At 34.5% G+C, this 21,958-nt stretch overlaps 1 protein-coding gene across 1 annotated transcript; it reads right to left on the minus strand.

The window, feature by feature from the left end:
- Positions 1-230: 230 nt before the first annotated feature.
- Positions 231-3,759, minus strand: LOC125808449 (tropinone reductase homolog At5g06060-like). The gene is made up of 5 exons (XM_049488150.1): positions 3,686-3,759; positions 3,413-3,620; positions 752-968; positions 545-651; positions 231-419 (listed from the first exon to the last, which is right to left on the minus strand). The coding sequence occupies exons 1-5, from the start codon at positions 3,757-3,759 to the stop codon at positions 231-233; spliced, it is 795 nt and encodes a 264-aa protein (XP_049344107.1).
- Between the last annotated feature and the right edge of the window lie 18,199 nt (positions 3,760-21,958).

Raw genomic sequence — 21,958 nt, forward strand, 5'->3', positions numbered from 1 at the left:
ACATGAGTATCTATCTGCACATGAAAGAGATACCATCCATAGAGGAGAAAAAGTCAAGACATATTTAAGATTTGAATTTGATCAACCTCCTATTCTGTACTTATTGCACTTTAGGAATTATGAACTTAAAATATTTATTGAAATTGTAATGATTTTTTGCATTATATTGTGTCAAAATTGATGAGTTTATCAATAGAACTCATGCTACATCGCGCCTCAGGAAGAAAATATCAATAGCTTGTGAAATCGAACCCATTGACGGTGAATCCTCCATCAACTGCTATAACTTGCCCAGTGATGTATGATGCCCCAGGAAGACAGAGGTAAGCAACCAGGGATGACACTTCTTGTGCTTCTCCAGGGCGCATTAGCGGAGTTCTACTTATTATTCCATCCAATAATGTTTTATTTTTTATCACCTGCAAAACGGCATACATTATTTTTCTTAACACACTCTACCAAACGTATTTTAGTGTGACCTCCAATTTTCAGATATCCGTTTGGTGATTGTATGAAATTGATAAGCAGGATTCAAGAATATTACATATTCCACAGAAGATGTCTTTATATACCACGGGGCAACACCATTAACACGAATGTTGTCTTTTGCCCACTCACAAGCCAAATCCCGGGTAAGCTGATTCATCGCCCCTGAAGTTAATTAATCAACGAAAAGAAAAAAAAAATCTCACGAACTCCTTGGTATTCCATAATGAATTTAAGGAGGGATAGTTACAAGAATGAAGCGAACCTTTTGTTGCTGCATAAATAGAACTAGTAGACAAGTGAACCAAACCAGCAACAGAAGAGATGAAGACAATAGATCCAACTTCAGATGCTTTCAGAAGAGGATGAGCAAGTTGACAAATATGGTATCCAGATTCAAAGTTTGTACCAAATAAATGTGCATATTCCTCAGCAGTGTAATTGATGGTGGGCTTCCTAATGTTTGTCCCCGCATTGTTTATCTATAATTGTAGAAATAAAGGATTAAATAAATCAGCAAATAGTTAGTTGATAGCTGTGTATAGATTAGTTAGTTAGAAGTTTGTTATTAAGTTTCCAATTAGAAGATGACAAGTGGATAGTTAGTTAGTAACTAACTTTGTAAATACTCTGTATATAAGTGTATCCATGATTGTAATTATACATCTCAGACGGGTGAATAATAAAGAATACGCAACACAATTGCTCTCTATTAGCTTTCTTCCCTTTCTTTCACAGAGCTCATCAATGGTGGCCTGAATGCAGATTTTATCAATAATTGTCACAATATATATATATATATATATATATATATTTTGTTCAGCAAATTAACCATCTAAGATTTAATTTCCTAAAACATACATGTTCAACAGCTCAACAAATAACTTTCAGGAATGACAACATTGCAGGTTTTCTTAATTAGCGATTTAGCATATATGTTCCAACGCTTAAATATTACACCCTCTGGTCCATATTAAGTGAGTTGTTTGTGTATTACACACTCCTTGAGAAAAATATTTTAGGATACAAATAATTTTTTATTTATTATTATCGTCTTTTTGATTATTTCCAAATTAGCTAGTCTCCTATAAAATGTAAAGTAGTTAAGAATCTCATTAAATGAAGGACTATGAAAAAAAAGTTTTAATTATTCTCTTGAACTTTGAACAATTTATTTATTTTGGATTAAGAAAAAAACCTCAACAATTTATTTAATATAAATTAGAGAGAGTATAATGTTACTCTCTCCGCTTCATATTAGTTGATCATCTTACTAAAAATAATTGTTCCATATTGGTTGTTCACCTTACTAAATCAAGAAAATATTAATTAAAATTTTCCTATATTACCGTTGCAATTAATCTTTTAAAAAATGTTCACATTTGTTTGTAAAATTCTCAAAAAGAAATTTAATGGAAGCGAGTTAGTAAAATTATCTTTTTATTTATGATTTCTTAATATACGTGTAATATATTATTTCGGTGTGAGTTGTGAAATGGAATCTTTAGAATTGAGAAATCTTAATAGCTCAAATTAATCTCCTTCCTATTTCTATATTGAAAAAAAAAGAATTTAAAAATAAATAAATTAAAACTACATAAAAAGTACATTCTATGTTCCAATGTTCGAGAATAATGTAATTTTTTTAATAATTAAAAGCAACTTAACTTTAATTTTTTTTATCAATAATTAGATAATTTATAATTATACAAATATCTAAGGTGTATTTTAGACCACAATTTTAAAAAAATAATATATTTTTAAATTTTTTGAATCTATTCAAACGATATAAAAAAAGTATTATAAATTGTAATAATTAACTATTTAGTTTTTTTAAACGACTCATCATTAAAAAAAATTGGTGTTATATATATATATACTGATTTTCTAAATTGTGTCGCATGATAAAGTGGGACAGAGGAATTACTTACTGAGGGTAGTTTGGTCAGGAGTAAGTTATTTGGGATATAATTATTATTTCAGGATAAATTATTTCTTAATATATGCGATCATTTATTCCATTATTAAAGTATAAATGGTGGGATTGAGATAAATAATCACATGAATTTCTAATACCTCCAACCAAACGTATGATAAAATAATTTTATATTTTATCATCAGAGGCGTATCCAGGATTTCGGCAAAGATAAAATGCATTTAGGTTCTTAATATGAACCATTAAATTTTAAAAATTATTGTTCCAAAATATATAATATTACTAGTTTTAAATTTTAATATACACATTTGATTTAATTACATAAAGATTTTACAGTGCTAAAACTTTTAGGAACTTTCCATGTAACACACTTAAGAAATTTGAAAGATTAAAGGAAAAAACAAAAGAAAAATTAGTTAAAACGTCAAAAGTGTAACCGATAACCACTTGGGGAGGTGTTACTCAAAAAAGGACAAGATAGATATAAGACTTAAATTTTTATCCTCACTTAGAAAGGGTGCACCCAATCATCATCGTATTATTATTTGATACTTTAAACGTGAGTTCACACATTTATATTTAAATATTTTTTTAAAAATATAACACTATTATATATGATTTAGAGAAGGAAGCATGTGTTCACGTGAATCCACAGCACCCCCTCTAGATACGCCCCTGGAAATTATTATACCTTATATATATTTCACTCCAAATGACTCCTACCGGTATATATTGGGCGCCCGCCCCTGCCTAGGGGCAAGGTTACAGAGGTCATTTGACCAATATATACCTACCAAAAGTAGCGGAGCTAATGCTTAAGTTACAGGTTAGATCAAGTGCAATAATTTTGTTTTTCGAATACAATATTTATATTTTAAAATTCATTGAATATTTATGAAGAATAAATTTAAAATTCAATAACTTTAACGAATTAGACCTTTAAATCACGACTTGACTTGACCTCTGCTAGATAGGAGTTACAGAACTTACAAGAATGTTCAACTTTCCATGGAAAGCTGAGGAGACATTTTCGATGAGCTTCACTCTTTGAGGCGTTGAAGATACATCACATACACAACCATTCACTTTAAGGCCTTTCACAGACCACTCTTGCAAGCATTTGTTAAGCGCTTCTTCATTACGTGAACATGTGTAGACTGTTGCACCCAGCTCCGCTAGTTCCTCCACAACAGCGTGCCTGAAACGAATTACATCGTTCAAATCTAACTATGAAAGATATTAAATCGGATGAAGTTGGTTTACCCAATTCCACGAGTGCCTCCGGTGACGAGAGCGGTCATCCCTGAAAGATTCCATCTGGAACTGCTTCTAAACATTGACTTGTGTAATATGTATAGTACTATCTATATGGAGCAAGAAATTAGAAGTGGGTTCCTTATATGGTTAAATATTTAGTTTAGTTTCCTTCTTTAAATAGAGAGTTGCAACAACCCAACCCCTAGTACTAAATGCTACTACTAGTGGTTATGATGTTTAAATTAAATTTGTCTGACCTGCCAGGGAAATTGGTTCCACTGTCCTCACGAAAGTAGGTGAAAGTAGTTAGTATTTCTATAAATAGTCACTCTTTAAACTTAATTGAACATTTAGATAAAAGTCTTAAAAAATTAGTACTTTAGACATCATATATGACATCACTCAATATTCTACCAAAACATACAACATCCTACTCTCAAATTTTTGATACTACACTTTGGTCCCCACTCATCCAACACAAATGTGGAATTGTTTTTTATTTTTCCATTTATTAAAAAATTTGACCGGAGAAAAGCTCTCCAAGAAAAAAACAAAAATGCTCCCATTTTTGCAGCTGATTTAGCTGATTCCGACGATATTTTAGCTTTCACAGGTGAAATCATCATCATTCTAGTCATTGCTTCCATTTTTATACAATTTTCTTTCAAATAGCTTCAAAGAAAAATATTTCCCGCCATTCTTGAAGCTAGCAAAAATCTTCCAAAATCACTTCATAACTCGTTTTTAGATAAACTTTAGTTGTTTAGAAGGACTATAGATACAAGTTCTCCATTTCGAGCTTGATTTGAAACCATTCTTGTTCATTCGCGTTTTGTACGGAGTTCGTACCAGTCATCGACTGCTAGTTATCGATATCGTAATCTAGTATCTATCAGTGTAGTCTATATATGACAGTAGCTGAATTTGTTGTTGTTGCTAGTGACTATATGGGAGTATGGGAGGAGACTCTCAAAAGCTGGTATGGGAAATCTTTTAGTAAGACTATAGTTCTCATTGCGTTGCGTCGCAATGGTTCATATGACGATATGATTGCAAGCGTAATTGAGGCCAGTGAGCTAGCCTGTGAGCCAGACAACTTGGTGAAAAACTATCAAATGAATGGGAGGGGAAAAATACACCCCACATTCATAAAGAATGATAGGCATGTGAGCTTGTACATGATGGATATTGCTGCTGATGGCTCTAGGCCTATATTGAGGATAAATGTCATTGCGAGATCTTCGATTGAACCAACGAATTCTTTTAATGACAACGACTCGGTTGAAAATGAGAACTTAGGTGATCAACCAAATGAGAGCTTTTGTGATCAATCAAATGACAACTTGGGTGATGATTCAATGAATGGGCATGATCATTCATTAGATGTTGAAGATAAGCCAATAGATGCAGAAGATTTCGAACATTTTGAAGAAGATCATGGAGAGCCAAAATTAAGATCACAACCAAGTCATTCTTTATCTGATGGAACTAATTTTTACATGTATCAAACATTCAGTACTAAGAGTGAGCTACAATTGTTATTAGCTGAAGCAGCGGCGAGAAAATCTTTTCATTTTGCTACAGTGAAGAGTTGTAGTAAATACTTAAAGGTGAAATGTATGTCTCGTATTTGTGCGTGGGTGCTGCGGGCAAAGAAATATGAGTGTTCGAATAGATTTCGTATCTACAAGTATATTGGCGATCACAGTTGCAATGTTGAACATGCCATCAACAACCATAGAAAACTCTCGACCAAAGTGCTTTGTGTGAATCTTTATCGCGATGGCAAGGGTCCAAATGTTAAAGAGATTCAAAGGACTATTTTTAATATTTTCATTGTAGTCCAAACTATTGGAAATGTTGGAAGGGAGGTGTGACTGCCAAGGAAATGGTTCGAGGGACAGCGGAGCACAAATATTCCTGCTTACCGGCCTTTTCATATATGTTCGACACTCTTAATGTTGGTTCTAGCTATTGTATCATGTGGTAAGCGGGAATACTCATAGATTTATGTATTACTTCTTAGCTTTTGGTGCTTGCCTTAGGGGATTTTCCCACATGAGAAAGGTAATTGGGGTCGACGACACTCATTTACATGGTAAATACGAGGGAGTATTGTTGAGTGTTGTTGCACAAGATACAGAGAATCATGTTTATTGCCTTTTGTGTCGTGGACAAAGAGAACGATGCATCTTGGACGTTCTTCTTTGAAAAGTTGAAGGATATTGTAGTCGATGAATCATATTTATGTTTTATTTCTACACAAGAGCATTGCCAACGATATTTCGAAGGTTTACAATCATGCTTATCACAGATATTGCATGAGGCACCTCGGTGAAAATCTTTGGGTAAATCACTAATGTGGAGATTTCTTTTATCTATACTACAACGCGGCAAAGGAATAATCTTTGGAGGAGTTCAACGATCATTTTTTGGAATTCAAGGACAAATCCCCTAAGGAAGCCTTTGTCCTTGAGCATGATGTTGGTTTTGAAAAGTGGAGCAGAGCACATTTACTAGGCAAAAAGTATGATGTGATGACGACAAATATTGCCGAGTCACTCAACGCTATGTTGATAGATGAGAGAGAGTACCCCATGACATCCATATTTAATTCAATTGCTAAGAGATTTGGAGAATTGTTTAGGGAAAGGCATGCATAGGTCCTTAAATCAAAGGGTAATAAAATGGTGCCGGCTGCCGAAAGGATCGTAAGAAAAAAATGATCAAGGGCGACTCCTTGTACGTAGAGAACATAATTGGGGATGGAAATCAATTCACCGTTTTCGGCGCAGGTTCTACTTCCACTGTTAACCTACTGAAAAAGTCACGTTCTTGTAGGGAATATGACTTGGTCAAGATACTGTGCGCTCACGCAATGACTGTTTTGAGATCGAAGCATGGAGATGAGTATGGTATGAGCATCTATGAATATTCTTCGCCTTTATATAAAGTTGAAACATACCTCCTTGCATACTCTGAATCTCTTAATGTTGTCCCTATCAAATCAGAATGGTGTGTGCCAGAAGAATTGCTAAGCGTGAATATTCTTCCACCCTTGTCGATACCAAGCTTGGAAGGAAGAAAAGAAAACGTGTCAAGGGTGTCGGTGAAAATTTCAAAAGCAAGAGGAGGAACAAATGTTTAATTTGTAAGAGATCCAGACACAAGAGAACCACATGTATGAACAACAATAAATCTTAGATAAATTTGACTAATTATGTTTTTGTAACTAAGCTACTGGATGTGAAGGTGTTGTTTATTTTGGACCCCAATATTTTGGTCAATGTAATGTCAATTATTATCAAATTTACTCATGATCTTATATAGATGACATACATTTTGTACACTGTCTATTAATATTTATTATTGAGTCCACTTGTTGTGTATTAGGGTGTGTATAATTAATATATGAAAATTTATAGTAATGCAATGATTTTAATGTATGCATTAGAATGTAATTTTTTCCAAAACATTTATTTTTATATTTCCCCCCCGCTAAAACTGTGAATTTTTCTCATGCATGTTATTTTTAATGCCCAAAATAAAAAAATGCATAATAAATAACCTATGCATAACTAATCAAACATATAACTAATACAAGTAAGACTTAGATATACACTTCACCAAAAAACACGTTAAAGAATTGTCAAAAAATCAGACGTTGACATTGAAAAAGTAGTAATTTGTACTTTGTTACCATTGTAAAATTTGGATAATTGAGTATTGTCACTGTTGGTCAAAATATATAGATAATTAAGACAATCGATACTTGTTCATGTGCTTGATTTATATTGTAACAACGACATCTACACTTCAACACTAATAAGGTATATATGGCTTGATATCTTGATCCAAAAATGATCTATACTGCACCTACTAGAATATGACACTTAAATATAGACCGTAGCTAGTATAATTTAAAAGGGAGAATTATTAACTAATAATAAACTATATTATTGAAATTTATTCAATTATATAAGTTTAAACAAGTCATTTAAGGGTTTACATACATTAGGGGTGGAGATAAATGATGTATGAGAAAGAGTTGTAGTTATACAATCAACATCTTCAATGTAATGTGTGAGAAAGCAATGTTGATTGTTCAACCCCAACTCTTCCAAAACATCATGTAAGGTTCCATACAAATTGAGGGTGGTGATCAATAAATCATTGTGGTTGAACACTCAACATTCTCTCAACATACTTGTACTTTCTCACACATTACATTGAAGATGTTGATTGTATAACTACAACTCTTTCTCATATATCATTTATCTCCACCCCCAATGTATGTGGACCCTTAAATGACTTGTTTAAACTTATTTATTTGAATAAATTTTAATAATATAGTTTATTATTAGTTAATCATTCTCCCTTTTAAATTATACTAGCTACGGTCTATATTTAAGCGTCATATTCTAGTAGGTGCAGTATAGATCATTTTTGAATCATGATATCAACCCGTATATACCTTATTAGTGTTGAAGTGTAGATGTCGTTGTTACAATATAAGTCAAACACATAACAAGTATCGACTGTCTTAATTATCTATATATTTTGATCAACAGTGACAATACTCAATTATCCCAGTTTTACAACGGTAACAATGTACAAATTGCTACTTTTTCAATGGTAACATTTGCTTTTTTAGTGTATAAAAAGAAAGATTCATGAACTCCTCCATCTTATTCTATTTTAACATATTTAAACATCTCTTTTAATTATGTCTCAAGCATCTCAAACATCCAATGCAAAAAAGTCTTACGTTTGTCGTTGTGGTAATTCAGCTACGTTGAGGACTTCACACACCGATACGAACCCAGGTCGATAATTCTTTAACTGTGCAATTAGTGCATTCTTTTTTTTTAAGTGGCTTGAAAATGATTCATCAACGAGCATCCCATCAAAATTGAGTCCGGCACTCGAGACATCAAATTTTCAAGGCGTTACCAAATTTCAAATATTAGAAAGGTTTCGAACTCCGAAGAAAATAGGAATTTTGTCACGACCTGAGTCTACACCCTGGATGTGACCGGCACTCAAGAACCATTGTTGGTCCCCAGGCGAACCCTCATCTGGCTGACTACAAGCTGAAGACTAACTTAAGCATGCAAAAGTTTAAAACTGAATAAAAGTCAATAAACTCAACTTTTCGAAAACTTTAACTCAAATGAATAACTTAGAATAAAAATAATATATTCAACTTGCCATAAAATAGGCAACTTAAGACTTTAAAACATTTAATAAAATAAATGAATAATACAGACTACTCAACTATACTGACTATCTATGAAGCCTCTAACTGATAAAGATGGAAGTCGGGACAAGACCCACGACATCCTGACTAAACTGAAAAGTAAATTAAATCCTTCGAAAACAAGGAGGCTCACCATAGTTAACTCGAACTCCCGGATGTATCAACGAATCTCCTGTTGAAGATCCTGAATACCTATGTCTGCATCATGAGAAGGTGCAGGGACAATGGCTCAGTACGTGGAATGCACGAGAAAGTAAGGGGAATTCTAAAACATAAACATAAACTTGAATCTTGATAAAAAAAGAAACATACTTACCTTTTCTCAACTTAAGATACTCAACTCAAAGATATGATACTCGACTTGAAATACTCAACTTTGGATACTCAACTCATGAATACTTAACTGAACTCATTTCATTATAAAGCAGTTTAAAACAAGTGCAATATAAAGAAAAGGAAAACTATTTAAAACATGATGTCAACTCATAATCATAAATTCATAAAAGACATACCATGCTCTCTCTCAAAGTCTACTTGTGCAATGCATGAATGAAGTCTCATACACCCATTCATACTAAGCAGGACCCCCTGAGGAACCATGCAATTACTGTTGTGGGTGTTTCTCTAACCAACAACCACTACTATGAACCTAAGTGGTGATACAACGTCTTGCCCACACTGCCAACTGTCCTATACTTTGCCGTCATATAGAATGCTTAACTTAGTGGATCTACTATCTTAACTTATGTGATCATCTAAAAATCATGACTCATTAATACCCATGATGACTACATGGTTTATGGAGACTTGAGTTAATATAAACTCACAGCTCCATATCGGTGCTCAATACTACTCCCAAAAATATACTTAGCTCATATGTTTTAAAACAACTTCTTCTTTGGTTTGAGATAATTACTCAAAACTTAACTTAAAAGCTCTCATGGAATCGATGTTCCCTTTCTTGCTCAAAACTCTTTTGAAAATCTCAGTTTCCTCTCATTTTAAATGTGAAAACATTTACTCTTGGGAATATTTACTTCCCATATATCATTTTAAAGAAAATGAACTTTACTCTTACTCTTTAGTCAACTTCAAAGCATAAGTCTTAAAACAAAGTTTAAACATTTGTAAAAGACTTCTTAAAATATGGTTCATGCCGAATTATGGACATGAATGACTCAATGCAAGGTTTTCAATAACCATAGATAGAACTCAATACTTGGAACTCAAGAACTTCAATGATACTACTCACTTAAAGAATGCTTAACTCAGAGGGTTCATGCAGAATTATGAGCATGAACTACTCAACTCAAGGACTCAAAGATACTTCTCGTCTCAAGACAGCTCGAATTATAGGGGTTCATGTCGGATTATATACATGAATAACCCAACTCAAGGACTTCATGTGTAACATGTAATAGTCCCATGATTAGGAATGTAATCTCAAATGAGTTAGAAACTTAATACTTAAGACTTAGGACATGAAGATATTACTCCTCTCATAGATACTCAACTTTTGGAGTTCATGTGGAATTTATAGGCATGAACGACTTGACTCGTAGGTCTACATAACATTATGGAACTCATGTATACAACTCTTCTTTCTCTTAGTTACTTCCTCAAAGCTTAACTCAAATTGATGATGGATCTCAAAGAATTCACAATTGAACTTAAATGCTTTCTTGAACTCTACTCTTAACTCTCTCTTGAATGTGAATTATGAATTCAAGAGTTATGGTTCATGATATAAAAGATCTCATGATGACAAAATAGACTCATGAATACATTTTCCTTACTCTCATACTCACTTACTCGAATCTTGAAACAAGTTACTAGAAGTTGTAGAAGACTCCACAAAATGACTCAAATGGACTTTCTTAGAATGTTCGAAAGAATTCTCAAAACTTAACTCTTAACTCTACCTTGAATTTGAATTATGAATTCAAGGTTATGATCATGTTAGGAATGATTTTAGGTGTTTAGAAGTAGATTAGAGTAGTTAGAATCGAAAAAGAGTGAAGGTATCCTTCGAAAGAACTCAAACGGAGCAACCGATTGCAAACTGGACGAGGCAGGCGACCCTGAGGCTATCGGTGGCGTGGAGCAGCAGTACCTAAGATTCAGAGCCTACTTTGGGGTGCTGTGGCTTGCACGACACGCCAGGCCCCAACCCAGAAAATGCGACGAATTTCTTTGCTCGTTTTCTCACCCTATCTTGCCTAGAATCGAACGGTTTCTTCCCCAATCACTTAGAATCAATTACTTAACATAAGTACACTCTAATCTACTCAATACATCCCTTAAAACACTCACTTTTATCTCAAGAAATCATCAACAACCCAACACAACAAGATTTAGAAAGAACTTCAAGAACACCTATTAAGAACTTAAATCCTTCAACTTTTTGAGAATGAAACTTCGCTGAAAATAATATGTTTGGCGTGTGGGTGAACAAACCCAGCACTATGGAAGCTTACATACCTCTTAGGGATTAAACCCATGGGGAAAATCCGCAACAAAATGCAAGACTCTCGACGAACGATTTGATCCTCTCCTTTTTTCTCCTCTTGCCTCTTCTTTTCTCTTCTTGAACTCTCAACTAAAACCCTAGGCGTATATTAGGATTATAAAACTGAACCCAATAGGATTAGACCCCTAAAACATTACTAAAAATGAATTAAATCTGATTGGATAAGGAAAAGACCAAAATACCCCTTACTATTTTCGGATAACTTTCCTTAACTGGTCAACCTAACTTCAAAAGGCCATATTTCACTCATCCAACCTTGAAACTTAGCAAACTTGGAGGCGTTGGAAACATAATTCAAAGGCCTTTCCTACGGTATCTGGTATCACAGCTAACTCATCTTGAGCTAGAAGTTATGGTCGTTTAAGTTGACCCAAAACTCATACTTAAGCATAACCTGCAAAATTTCAGATTTTGCTATTTCCAATTTAGTTCTTTTTCGAACTCAAGGTGCTACATATAGTGAACTTAACACTTAAAGAAATTTTAATTCCTTGGTAAAATCCTACTCACAATGAAGGATGGTTCAAGTCTTAGCTTAAAAAATTTCTGGGGTGTTACAATATCTCCCCCTTGGGATCATTCGTCCTCGAATGAGGACTGGACTGGGTATGGAACGGGTTACTCTTACTAAGGTCTGAGGCTAATGGTACACTCTCACTATATTCAAGCTTAGTACTCTAACAACTCCATGGACTCCTACTAACTAACACCTTCGGAACCAACTAAGGGCTCTCATTTAACTATTTCTCATAGTAAAACCTCATCCTCCTCTTTCTAACATCACTCCATTACTAAAAGGACCTCTGAAAGGATATCTCCCACATTCTTTGGAACTCATTACTATATTACTCTCAAACACCTGACTTGATTCGCATCTTATCATCTCCCCCTTAGGTCTAAAGATGACACTTGAAAGCTATGGACCTATCCCGTCATCTCTAAACTGGTCTACATCCTCTTTTACTCTAACATTCGGGATAAGCTTATCTCATGAATACAGAACTCTCTATAAGCAGGTACTAAGACCTCTTTCTACGGTGTTTCTCTTAACCTCTTTTGGTTACATACCCTCTCGGTGCACCTCTTAATGCTCTAGTTACTCTTGTGACTTAGCCACACTTCGCTGCCCTTATCTAAAGGTTTGGGTCTCTCACTTGTACTACTCACATTCATTTCAGCAACATCTCAATTCCTTACCTACTCTATGTCAAGTCTACTAGATCAAATCTCAAGACTAACATCATCACCTCCATGTTCCCATTCTTTTCATCATGACACTCATCTCAAATTCAAGCTTAATGTTTATTACTAAGCCCGAATATCAATACGATTGCTCACCTACTATTCTATACTTTATTACTTGATCTGTTCTATAACCTTCTGAACATCATGACCCTCTCAAACAAATCATAAGCCTAGCTTAGATCTGTTACTTCCTCTTATTCAACACATGAAATTAGTCTCCTCTAATACGATGGCATATCAACACTAACTCTATTCTAGTTAAGAAACATATACTCTATCTCATCTTGACTAGCAACACTTACTCTACCCATAAGGGGAAAACTCCACATTAATAACTTACTGGGTACATGACTATAGTAACATAATCTGCCCCATCACTATCTCCCTTTCATAGATCTCTATACCTCTACCTACTTTCCTCTAAATCTGGGCACTGTCACTACTACTGATCATAATATCGTAACTCATGATGCCTTTTCAGGCAAAAATACTACCCAAGCCCTAATCATACTTTCTCATGAGGATATCAGCTGAAACATTGATTTAAAGAAGAGAGTACAACTCACTTTTAGCTCAAACGCACGATTCATATAATTATGGGTGCATTCCTCTGAAACTGAACACTTAACTTATTATTTGGGCTACTCTCAAGCCCTTCTGGAGTCTCATGACTTTCTCAAGACTCTTGCTAAGAACAACTCATCGATAAAGGACTGACTTTTATTTTCAACTACCTCTAGTAAAATGGGTAGTCGAATGAATTTAAAGAAACGCACGAGCATGAATAAATCTCTAGGACTTAGCTCTATTGCACAATTAAGAGTATGAAAGAAAGGAAACTTTCCTTAAATGTCTGTAGTCCCTCATTTATAGAAGTGGAGCCCTCACAACCATAAACAAGACCCTACTTGACACGGCTTCATAGACACACTAAGACTCTTGAACTATGTGCTCTGATACCAAGTATGTCACGACCCGAGTCTACACCCTGGACGTGGCCGACACTCAATAACCATTGCTGGTCCCCAAGCGAACCCTCATCCTGGCTGACTACAAGCAGAAGACTAACTTAAGCATGCAAAAGTTTAAAACTGAATAAAATTCAATAAACTCAACTTTTCAAAAACTTTAACTCAAATTAACAACTTCGAATAAAAGTAATATATTCAACTTGCCATAAAAAAGGCAACTTAAGTCTTTAAAACATTTAATAAAATAAATGAATAATACAGACTTCTCAACTATACTGACTATATATGAAGCCTCTAACTGATATAGATGGAAGTCGGGACAAGACCCACGACATCTTGACTAAACTAAAAAGTAAATAAAATCCTCCGAAAACAAGGAGGCTCACATTAGCTAACTCGAACTCCCGGATGTATCAACGAATCTCATGTTGATGATCCTGAATACCTGTATCTGCCTCATGAGAAGATGCAGGGTAAATGGCTTAGTACGTGGAATGTACGAGCATGTAAGGGGAATTCTAAAACATAAACATAAGCTTGAATCTTGATAAAAAAAGAAACATACTTACCTTTTCTCAACTCACTTAACCCAAAAATAAGATACTCAACTTAAAGATATGATACTCGACTTGAAATACTCAACTCTGGATGCTCAACTCATGAATACTTAACTGCCTCATGAGAAGATGCAGGGTAAATGGCTTAGTACGTGGAATGTACGAGCATGTAAGGGGAATTCTAAAACATAAACATAAGCTTGAATCTTGATAAAAAAAGAAACATACTTACCTTTTCTCAACTCACTTAACCCAAAAATAAGATACTCAACTTAAAGATATGATACTCGACTTGAAATACTCAACTCTGGATGCTCAACTCATGAATACTTAACTGAACTCATTTCATTATAAAGATGTTTAAAACACGTGCAATATAAAGAAAATGAAAACTGTTTAAAACATGATGTCAACTCATAATTATAAATTCATAAAAGACATACCATGCTCCCTCTCGAAGTCTACTTGTGTAATGCATGAATGAAGTCTCATACCCCCATTCATACTAAGCAGGACCCCTTGAGGAACCATGCAATTATTGCTGTGGGTGTTTCTCTAACCAACAACCACTACTATGAACCTAGGTGGTGATACAACGTCTTGCCCACGCTGCCAGAACTGTCCTATACTTTGCCGTCATATAAAATGCTTAACCAAGTGGATCCACTTGCTTAACCTATGTGATCATCTAAAAAGCAGGACTCATTAATACCCATGATGACTACATGGTTTATGGAGACTTGAGTTAATATGAACTTGCATCCCCACATGTGTGCTTAATACTACTCCCAAAAATATACTTAACTCGTATGTTTTAAAACAACTTCTTTCTTTGGTTTGAGATAATTACTCAAAACTTGGCTTAAAAGCTCTCTTGGAATCAATGTTCCCTTTCTTGCTCAAAACTCTTTCGGAAATCTCAGTTCCTCTCATTTTAAATGTGAAAACATTTACTCTTGGGAATACTTACTTCCCATATATCATTTTAAAGTAAATGAACTTTACTCTTACTCTTTACTCAACTTTAAAGCTTAAGTTTTAAAAACAAAGTTTAAACATTTGTAAAAGACTTCTTAAAATATGGTTCATGCCAAATTATGGACATGAACGACTCAATGCAAGGTTTTCATTAACCATAGATAAAACTCAATACTTGGAACTTAAGAACTTCAATGATGCTACTCACTTCAACAATGCTCAACTCAGAGGGTTCATGCGGAATTATGAGCATGAACTACTCAATTGAAGGACTCAAAGATACTTCTCGTCTCAAGGCTGCTCGAATTATAAGGTTCATGCCGGATTATAGACATGAATAACCCAACTCAAGGACTTCATGGGTAGCATATAATAGTCCCATGATTAGGAATGTTATCTCAAATGGGTTAGAAACTTAATACTTAAGAATTAGGACATGAAGATATTACTCCTCTCATAGATACTCAACTTTTGGAGTTCATGCGGAATTTATGGGCATGAACGACTTGACTTGTAGGTCTACATAACATTATGAAACTCATGTATACAACTCTTCTTTATTTTAATTACTTCGTCAAATCTTAACTCAAATTGATGATGGATCTCAAAGAATTCACAATTGAACTCAAAGGCTTTCTTGAACTCTACTCTTAACTCTCTCTTGAATGTGAATTATGAATTCTAGAGTTATGGTTCATGATATGAAAGATCTCATGATGACAAAATAGACTCATGAATACATTCTCCTCACTCTCATGCTCACTTACTCGAGTCTTGAAACAAGTTACTATAAGTTGTAGAAGACTCCACAAAATGACTCGAAGGGACTTTCTTAGAATGTTCGAAAGAATTCTCAAAACTTAACTCTTAACTCTACCTTGAATTTGAATTATGAATTCAAGGTTATGATCATGTTAGGAATGATTTTAGGTGTTTAGAAGTAGCTTAGAGTAGTTAGAATCGAAAAAGAGTGAATGTACCCTTCGAAATAACTCAAACGGAGCAACCGATTGCAAACTGGACGGGGCAGGCGACCCTGGGGCTATGGGTGGCACAGAGCGCCAGAACCTAAGATTCAGAACCTACTTTGGGGGAGCTCTGGCTGGCGTGTCACGCCAGTCCCCAACCCAGAAAATGCGATCAATTTCTTTGCTCGTTTTCTCACCCTAACTCGCTTAGAATCGAACGGTTTCTTCCCCAATCACTTAGAATCAATTACTTAACATAAGCACACTCTAATATACTCAATAAATCCCTTAAAACACTCACTGTGATCTCAAGAAATCATCAAAAATCCAACACAACAAGATTTAGAAAGAACTTCAAGAACACCTACCAAGAACTTAAATCCTTCAAGTTTTTGAGAATGAAACTTCGCTGAAATAATATGTTTGGCGTGTGGGTGAACAAACCCAACACTATGGAAGCTTACATACCTCTTAGGGATTAAATCTATGACGAAAATCTGCAACAAAATGCAAGACTCTTGACGAACGCTTTGATCCTTTTCTCTTTTCTCCTCTTTCCTCTTCTTTTCTCTTCTTGAACTCTCAACTAAAACCCTAGGCGTATATTAGGATTATAAAACTGAACGCAATAGGATTGGACCCCTAAAATATTACTAAAAATGAATTAAATCTGATTGGATAAGGAAAAGACCAAAATACCCCTTACTATTTTCGGATAACTTTCCTTAACTGGTCAACCTAACTTCAAAGGCCATATCTCACTCATCCGACCTCGAAAATTAGAAAACTCGGCGGCGTTGGAAAGATAATTCAAGGTCCTTTCCTACGGTATCTGGTATCACAGATAACTCATCTTGAGCTAGAAGTTATGGTCGTTTAAGTCGACCCAAAACTCATACTTAAGCATACCTTGCAAAATTTCAGATTATGCTATTTCCAATTTAGTTCTTTTTCGAACTCAAGGTGCTACATATAGTGAACTTAACACTTAAGAAATTTTAATTCCTCGGTAAAATCCTACTCACAACGAAGGATGGTTCAAGTCTTAGCTCTAAAATTTTCTGGGCTGTTACAAATTTGCTATTGATTTTATTCAAGGAAGTCGAAGAGTAGAGGGATCACTTTAAAGAATTGCTAAAATACACCGAAATAGATAGGGATCTACTAAAACAAAGGTTGATATTGGTTGATGAAAAAGAGAAAGGCCTAAAAATTATATTGTATGGTTTGTTGTTAATGGTTGCTTTTTGGAAATGTGTAACAGGGATGCAGTAGTACAATTTTATATCTTTTACTCATGTAGTGTTACAGTCTATTTAATAAAATGAAGTGTTTCATGTATGGTAAGGCAATGCATTATGTATACAATTTTAAGTCAATAACTGGCAACAATATCCATCAAAACAAAAATAACATATACATAATCCAACTGTCTTAAAAGGCACTTCAAAAACCAGCTACTTCAACAACCAATTGTCTTAATATTCAACCACCAAAAACTAATTATCTAAAAAACCAATTGTCTTAATAGTCAACACTAAAAACCAACTATTTAAAAAACCAATTGTCTTAATCATCAACCACCAAAAAACAACCATTTCAAAAACCAATGTCTTTAAACCCACTACAAAAATAAATTGTCTTAAAAAACCTATATCTTACTCATCACCATTGAGATCCATAACAATATCCATCACATCCACTGAAATTTATTCTTCTACCTGCTTCTTCTCTTCCTTTTTTTCTTCTTCCTGCTTCTCCTCTTCTTTTTCTTAATCTTCTTTTTGCTTCTTCTCTTCCAGCTTCTCTTCTTTTTCTTCCATCTTCTCCTCCTCATGTTCTTTCTCTCCTTCCTTCATCTCTTCTACAACTTCATTAACTTCTTCTGTAAAGTACTCATCAACTGCAACAAGATCTTCATCGATTATTGGTAATGGAAGGGTTTCATCAACATCAACTGCATCACCATCTTTATCAACTGTTGGTGTTGTATAGTCTTTATCAACCACTGCAAGATAGTGGCTTAACATTCTTATAAATAAATTATTTTACACAAATTGTATGTAAATTAGTCTACCTTCATTTTTCTTGTTCTTTTGAGATCTCCTCAATTTCTCATCTCGTATAAAAGCAACAACTTCCATCATTGATAGTTCAAGGGATGCAACAAGCTCACACAAATTATCATCTTTATTTTTTTATCCACTCGAAACAGAATTCTCACAAGGTTGGTCGGAATTATTCTCACCCAATATTTCATCCTCATCGTTCTTTACTGCAGAAGTGAGGATAGTTGGCCCTTAAGGCATCAATGATTGTGTCCTTCACTTCGTTCATATATGACTTTAATGTTGCCATATAATTTTGTTTTGTCTCACGGACAGTAGGTATGAGGTATGGATGCACAATCTACAAAAAAAATTATAAATAGTACAAGACCTTCACTAATTTACAAATATTGCTAGATAATAATAAATAAATTTATACCTTTGTACCTCTCCCTTTGTACTTAAATGGATCACCTTCGATAATATTATCACTCTTTGTCGTGTTCAATCTAAGTAAACGGGGAATGGGCAGAGGAGAATCCAAGGACTTCTTTGCATACTTACCAAGATGAGGAAAAACCTCATATATCCAATTCTGAAATTAATAAAAAAACAAATAAATAAACAAAGACTATGAAATACTATATAAATATATAAGAGTTTATTATAAATCAAGTACATAATTGATAATAAGTACTAGAAATGCCTAGGGGAAGCCATACAGAGCATACGATGCATTCCCTCTTTCATTGTACACTTCACTCTGCTTCTTCAAATTAATTTTGTTCTTCAAATACTTCACTGTTAAATCAAAACACTCTTTCCCCCCACGGATAACTCTTGAAAAAATCTAAACCATCGACCATCTTAATGTAGTTTGAATCCACAATCTTATATCGATCGTGGGCAAGCAACATCGAGTGGACGAACCAAATTATAGAGCACTTCAACTTCTGCTCCTTATTCAATCTAGTACCCTTAATCAAACTCATCAACTTTGTAATACTGATATTCTTATTCTTGGTCACTTTATAATATAATTTCTTACCTTTCTGAAGTACTTTTGTCATTTTTGCATCACAGGGGTATGCTGAGCAATTCAACTCCGTAATCAATGCAAACTCTTTTAAGCCAAAACAAACAGGCTTATCATTCACATAGAACCACATCTCATGCAAGTTTTATCATTTTTCACACGTCGCAACAACATATAATGGACCATCTATCCATTGAACTTGTAATATTCTAGAATATACCTTAAATGTCCAAAACAAGTACCTTTAAAGTCATTATAAATTTATTCTTGAACTAAAATATTTCTAAAATCACGATAAAGAGTCATTCTTGCTCTCACAAATTTTTTCGCTGGAAACGATCCTAACTCATCCATCCATGTCGTTAGATTATTAGACTTACCAGATTTCTCTTGCACAAATTGGCAAGGACAGGGGATCATCATCCTCATTTCCAGTATCTCGGCTATCTCTACTACTCTCCTCATCTCCACTGTCAGTTTTTTCTTCACTAGATTCAATATCATCAGTAGCCTGGGCACTACTGTCCTCACAGTTGTTAATCTCAACCATTGTATTAGAATCCGAGTTAGACTTAGGTTCTTTAACTATATTTTTTTTTATTTTTTGAAGATCTTGAAACTTCTTCAACATTTCTTTTCTTGTTTTTAGAAGGCTTAGGAACATATCCTTTAACGATGCTGCCTCTAGTCTTAGCCATACTGTATTATATACAAAAACATAAATTTCATATCAAAATATCTACCACTAGTCTATTAATACAAACGTTGTAATGCTAAAAATATATGAAAAAAGTACCAATTCCAACAAAACTCGACAATGTCATTGACATAAACACCATTAAAGTCGACCAAAATACAGTAAAAAGTTTCAAATCGATAGGCCAGATAAACATAAAAAATCAAAAATTCGATAAACATAAAAAATAAAAAAATTCTATGCATGATCCAAAGCAAAGCGTCAGTAATGATTATGAATAAAAAGCATGAACTAAAACGGGTGAGATTTTCAGAACTTTAAGCAAACATCTAAACTTAGCTACACTATTGCAATAAAAAAATTAAATAGACTAAAAGTTATTGAAAACACGATTAAACTTACTTCAGACGAAGAAGATTGAAAAAGATCCAATTGAACTTGGGAAGAAGATTGAAAAAGATTCAACTGAACTTGAGAAGAAGATTGATGAAAAATAGACAAACTCCACTTTGTTTTTCAGGAACGATTATAGGATCTCTTTTTTCTTTGTGTTTTCAATAATGGAAGATGGAAGCTTGTGTTGGAGAATGATCAGTTTTATGAAGGTTGATAATTTCGGTAAAGAAGGTTTATGGAAGACGAAGAGTTCTCTGATAACGTGTTATGAGGTTTCATTGGAAAATGTTAACCTATTTTATTAAATAATTTTTATATTCCTTGGGATTGCAATATAATTTTTTGGAGGGATGAATTTATTTAATGTTGAAGTTTTGGGATGAAAATGTTATTTAATATACTTCTTTTTTATTCTTCAAGTGCTTAAAGTGATGAAAAGGCCCATGACCCCATAACCCAACCCCACTTTTTCACTTTTTCTAACCCTAACCCTAAAAATTAAATGAAAAAGAAATTAAGTGGCTATTGTGCAAATTAAAATTTGGGGGTGTCGCCCATGGCTATTAATCTCCAGTGTGTCACATCCTGCCACTTCACAATTCAAATTTGGCACCGAAAAAAGGAAGAAGAATCTAAAGTTATGGTGAGGTTAGTAGAACACTCTAGAATTTCCTAGACCTTTCCTTAGAATACTCTATAATAACTTAGAAGATGTCTTAGAAAGCCATAGAATTCTCTAGACTAGTAGAGAATTCTATAACATGGACAAAAGTGTAATTATTAGAAGGACTTGTAAAGTAAATTTTATTTGCTCTTTAGCCCCTAGGTTGTAATATAAATAGATGGGGCATTCATTTGTAAGGCATCCAAGCTTGAAGCAAGCAATCAAGCAAGTTGTAAAGCATTCTCCAAGCAATACAAAACCTTCTTTCAAATCTTTCCAAGTCTTCCTTTACATTCTGTTAGCGATCTAGCTTCAAAGGGCTTACTTGAAGCTTACAAGATCTTGAAAGATTCATGAGTAAGTTGTTAAGTGCCGTACAAAACATTAGTGAGACTCTAAGTCCGTGACAACGTGGTATCAGAGCAAAGGTTTGTACTAAGGGAATGGCTAACGAAGGAGACGTAAACGCTGCTAGCACCACCAACGTTAGGCTGGATGGTGGAAAAAAGAATCGCAAGAGAAAGAAGCACCAAAAGAGTAATAAGGAAATGCTGCTCGACCTCACACCAAGCGAGGAACTAACATCTCATCCACCTTCGACCACCGAAGCAAGTGACGATGAACTTGGCGATGAGGCCATTGACGCCACCGCCAGAGAGGAATGGATCGCAAGGGTTGAAATGGCAAGGCAGGCTGTGGAGATATTAGGTCGGTGTTTGAACATGGCCGATGGCAAGTTCAAAACTCTCGAGGACTTCACCCTCGAAGAGACTGACAACCTCCGCAAGGAGTTGCAGGGACGCCAGCGTGCCGAGTTCGAGATGAAGGAGGCTATCACTTCCTTGGAGTGTCGGCTCATGGAGGCGTTGAGCACGATCGAGACCATGAAGGCCGTGATAAAAACACTCAAGAAGAGCACAGAAATTGAA

Source organism: Solanum verrucosum, unplaced genomic scaffold (genome assembly GCF_900185275.1).
Source record: "Solanum verrucosum unplaced genomic scaffold, falcon-dt-bn FXZP01000112.1, whole genome shotgun sequence".
In the NCBI taxonomy this organism is placed as follows: Eukaryota; Viridiplantae; Streptophyta; class Magnoliopsida; order Solanales; family Solanaceae; genus Solanum; species Solanum verrucosum.

Bases quoted from the DNA above. Each gene is read 5' to 3' on its own strand.
- LOC125808449 (XM_049488150.1), bottom strand. From the start codon at position 3,759: ATGTTTAGAAGCAGTTCCAGATGGAATCTTTCAGGGATGACCGCTCTC. The intron at 969-3,412 runs GTAAGTTCTGTA...CTACAATTATAG, and splicing joins ATGGAAAGTTGAACATTCTT to ATAAACAATGCGGGGACAAA. The intron at 652-751 runs GTTCGCTTCATT...AATTAACTTCAG, and splicing joins TATTTATGCAGCAACAAAAG to GGGCGATGAATCAGCTTACC.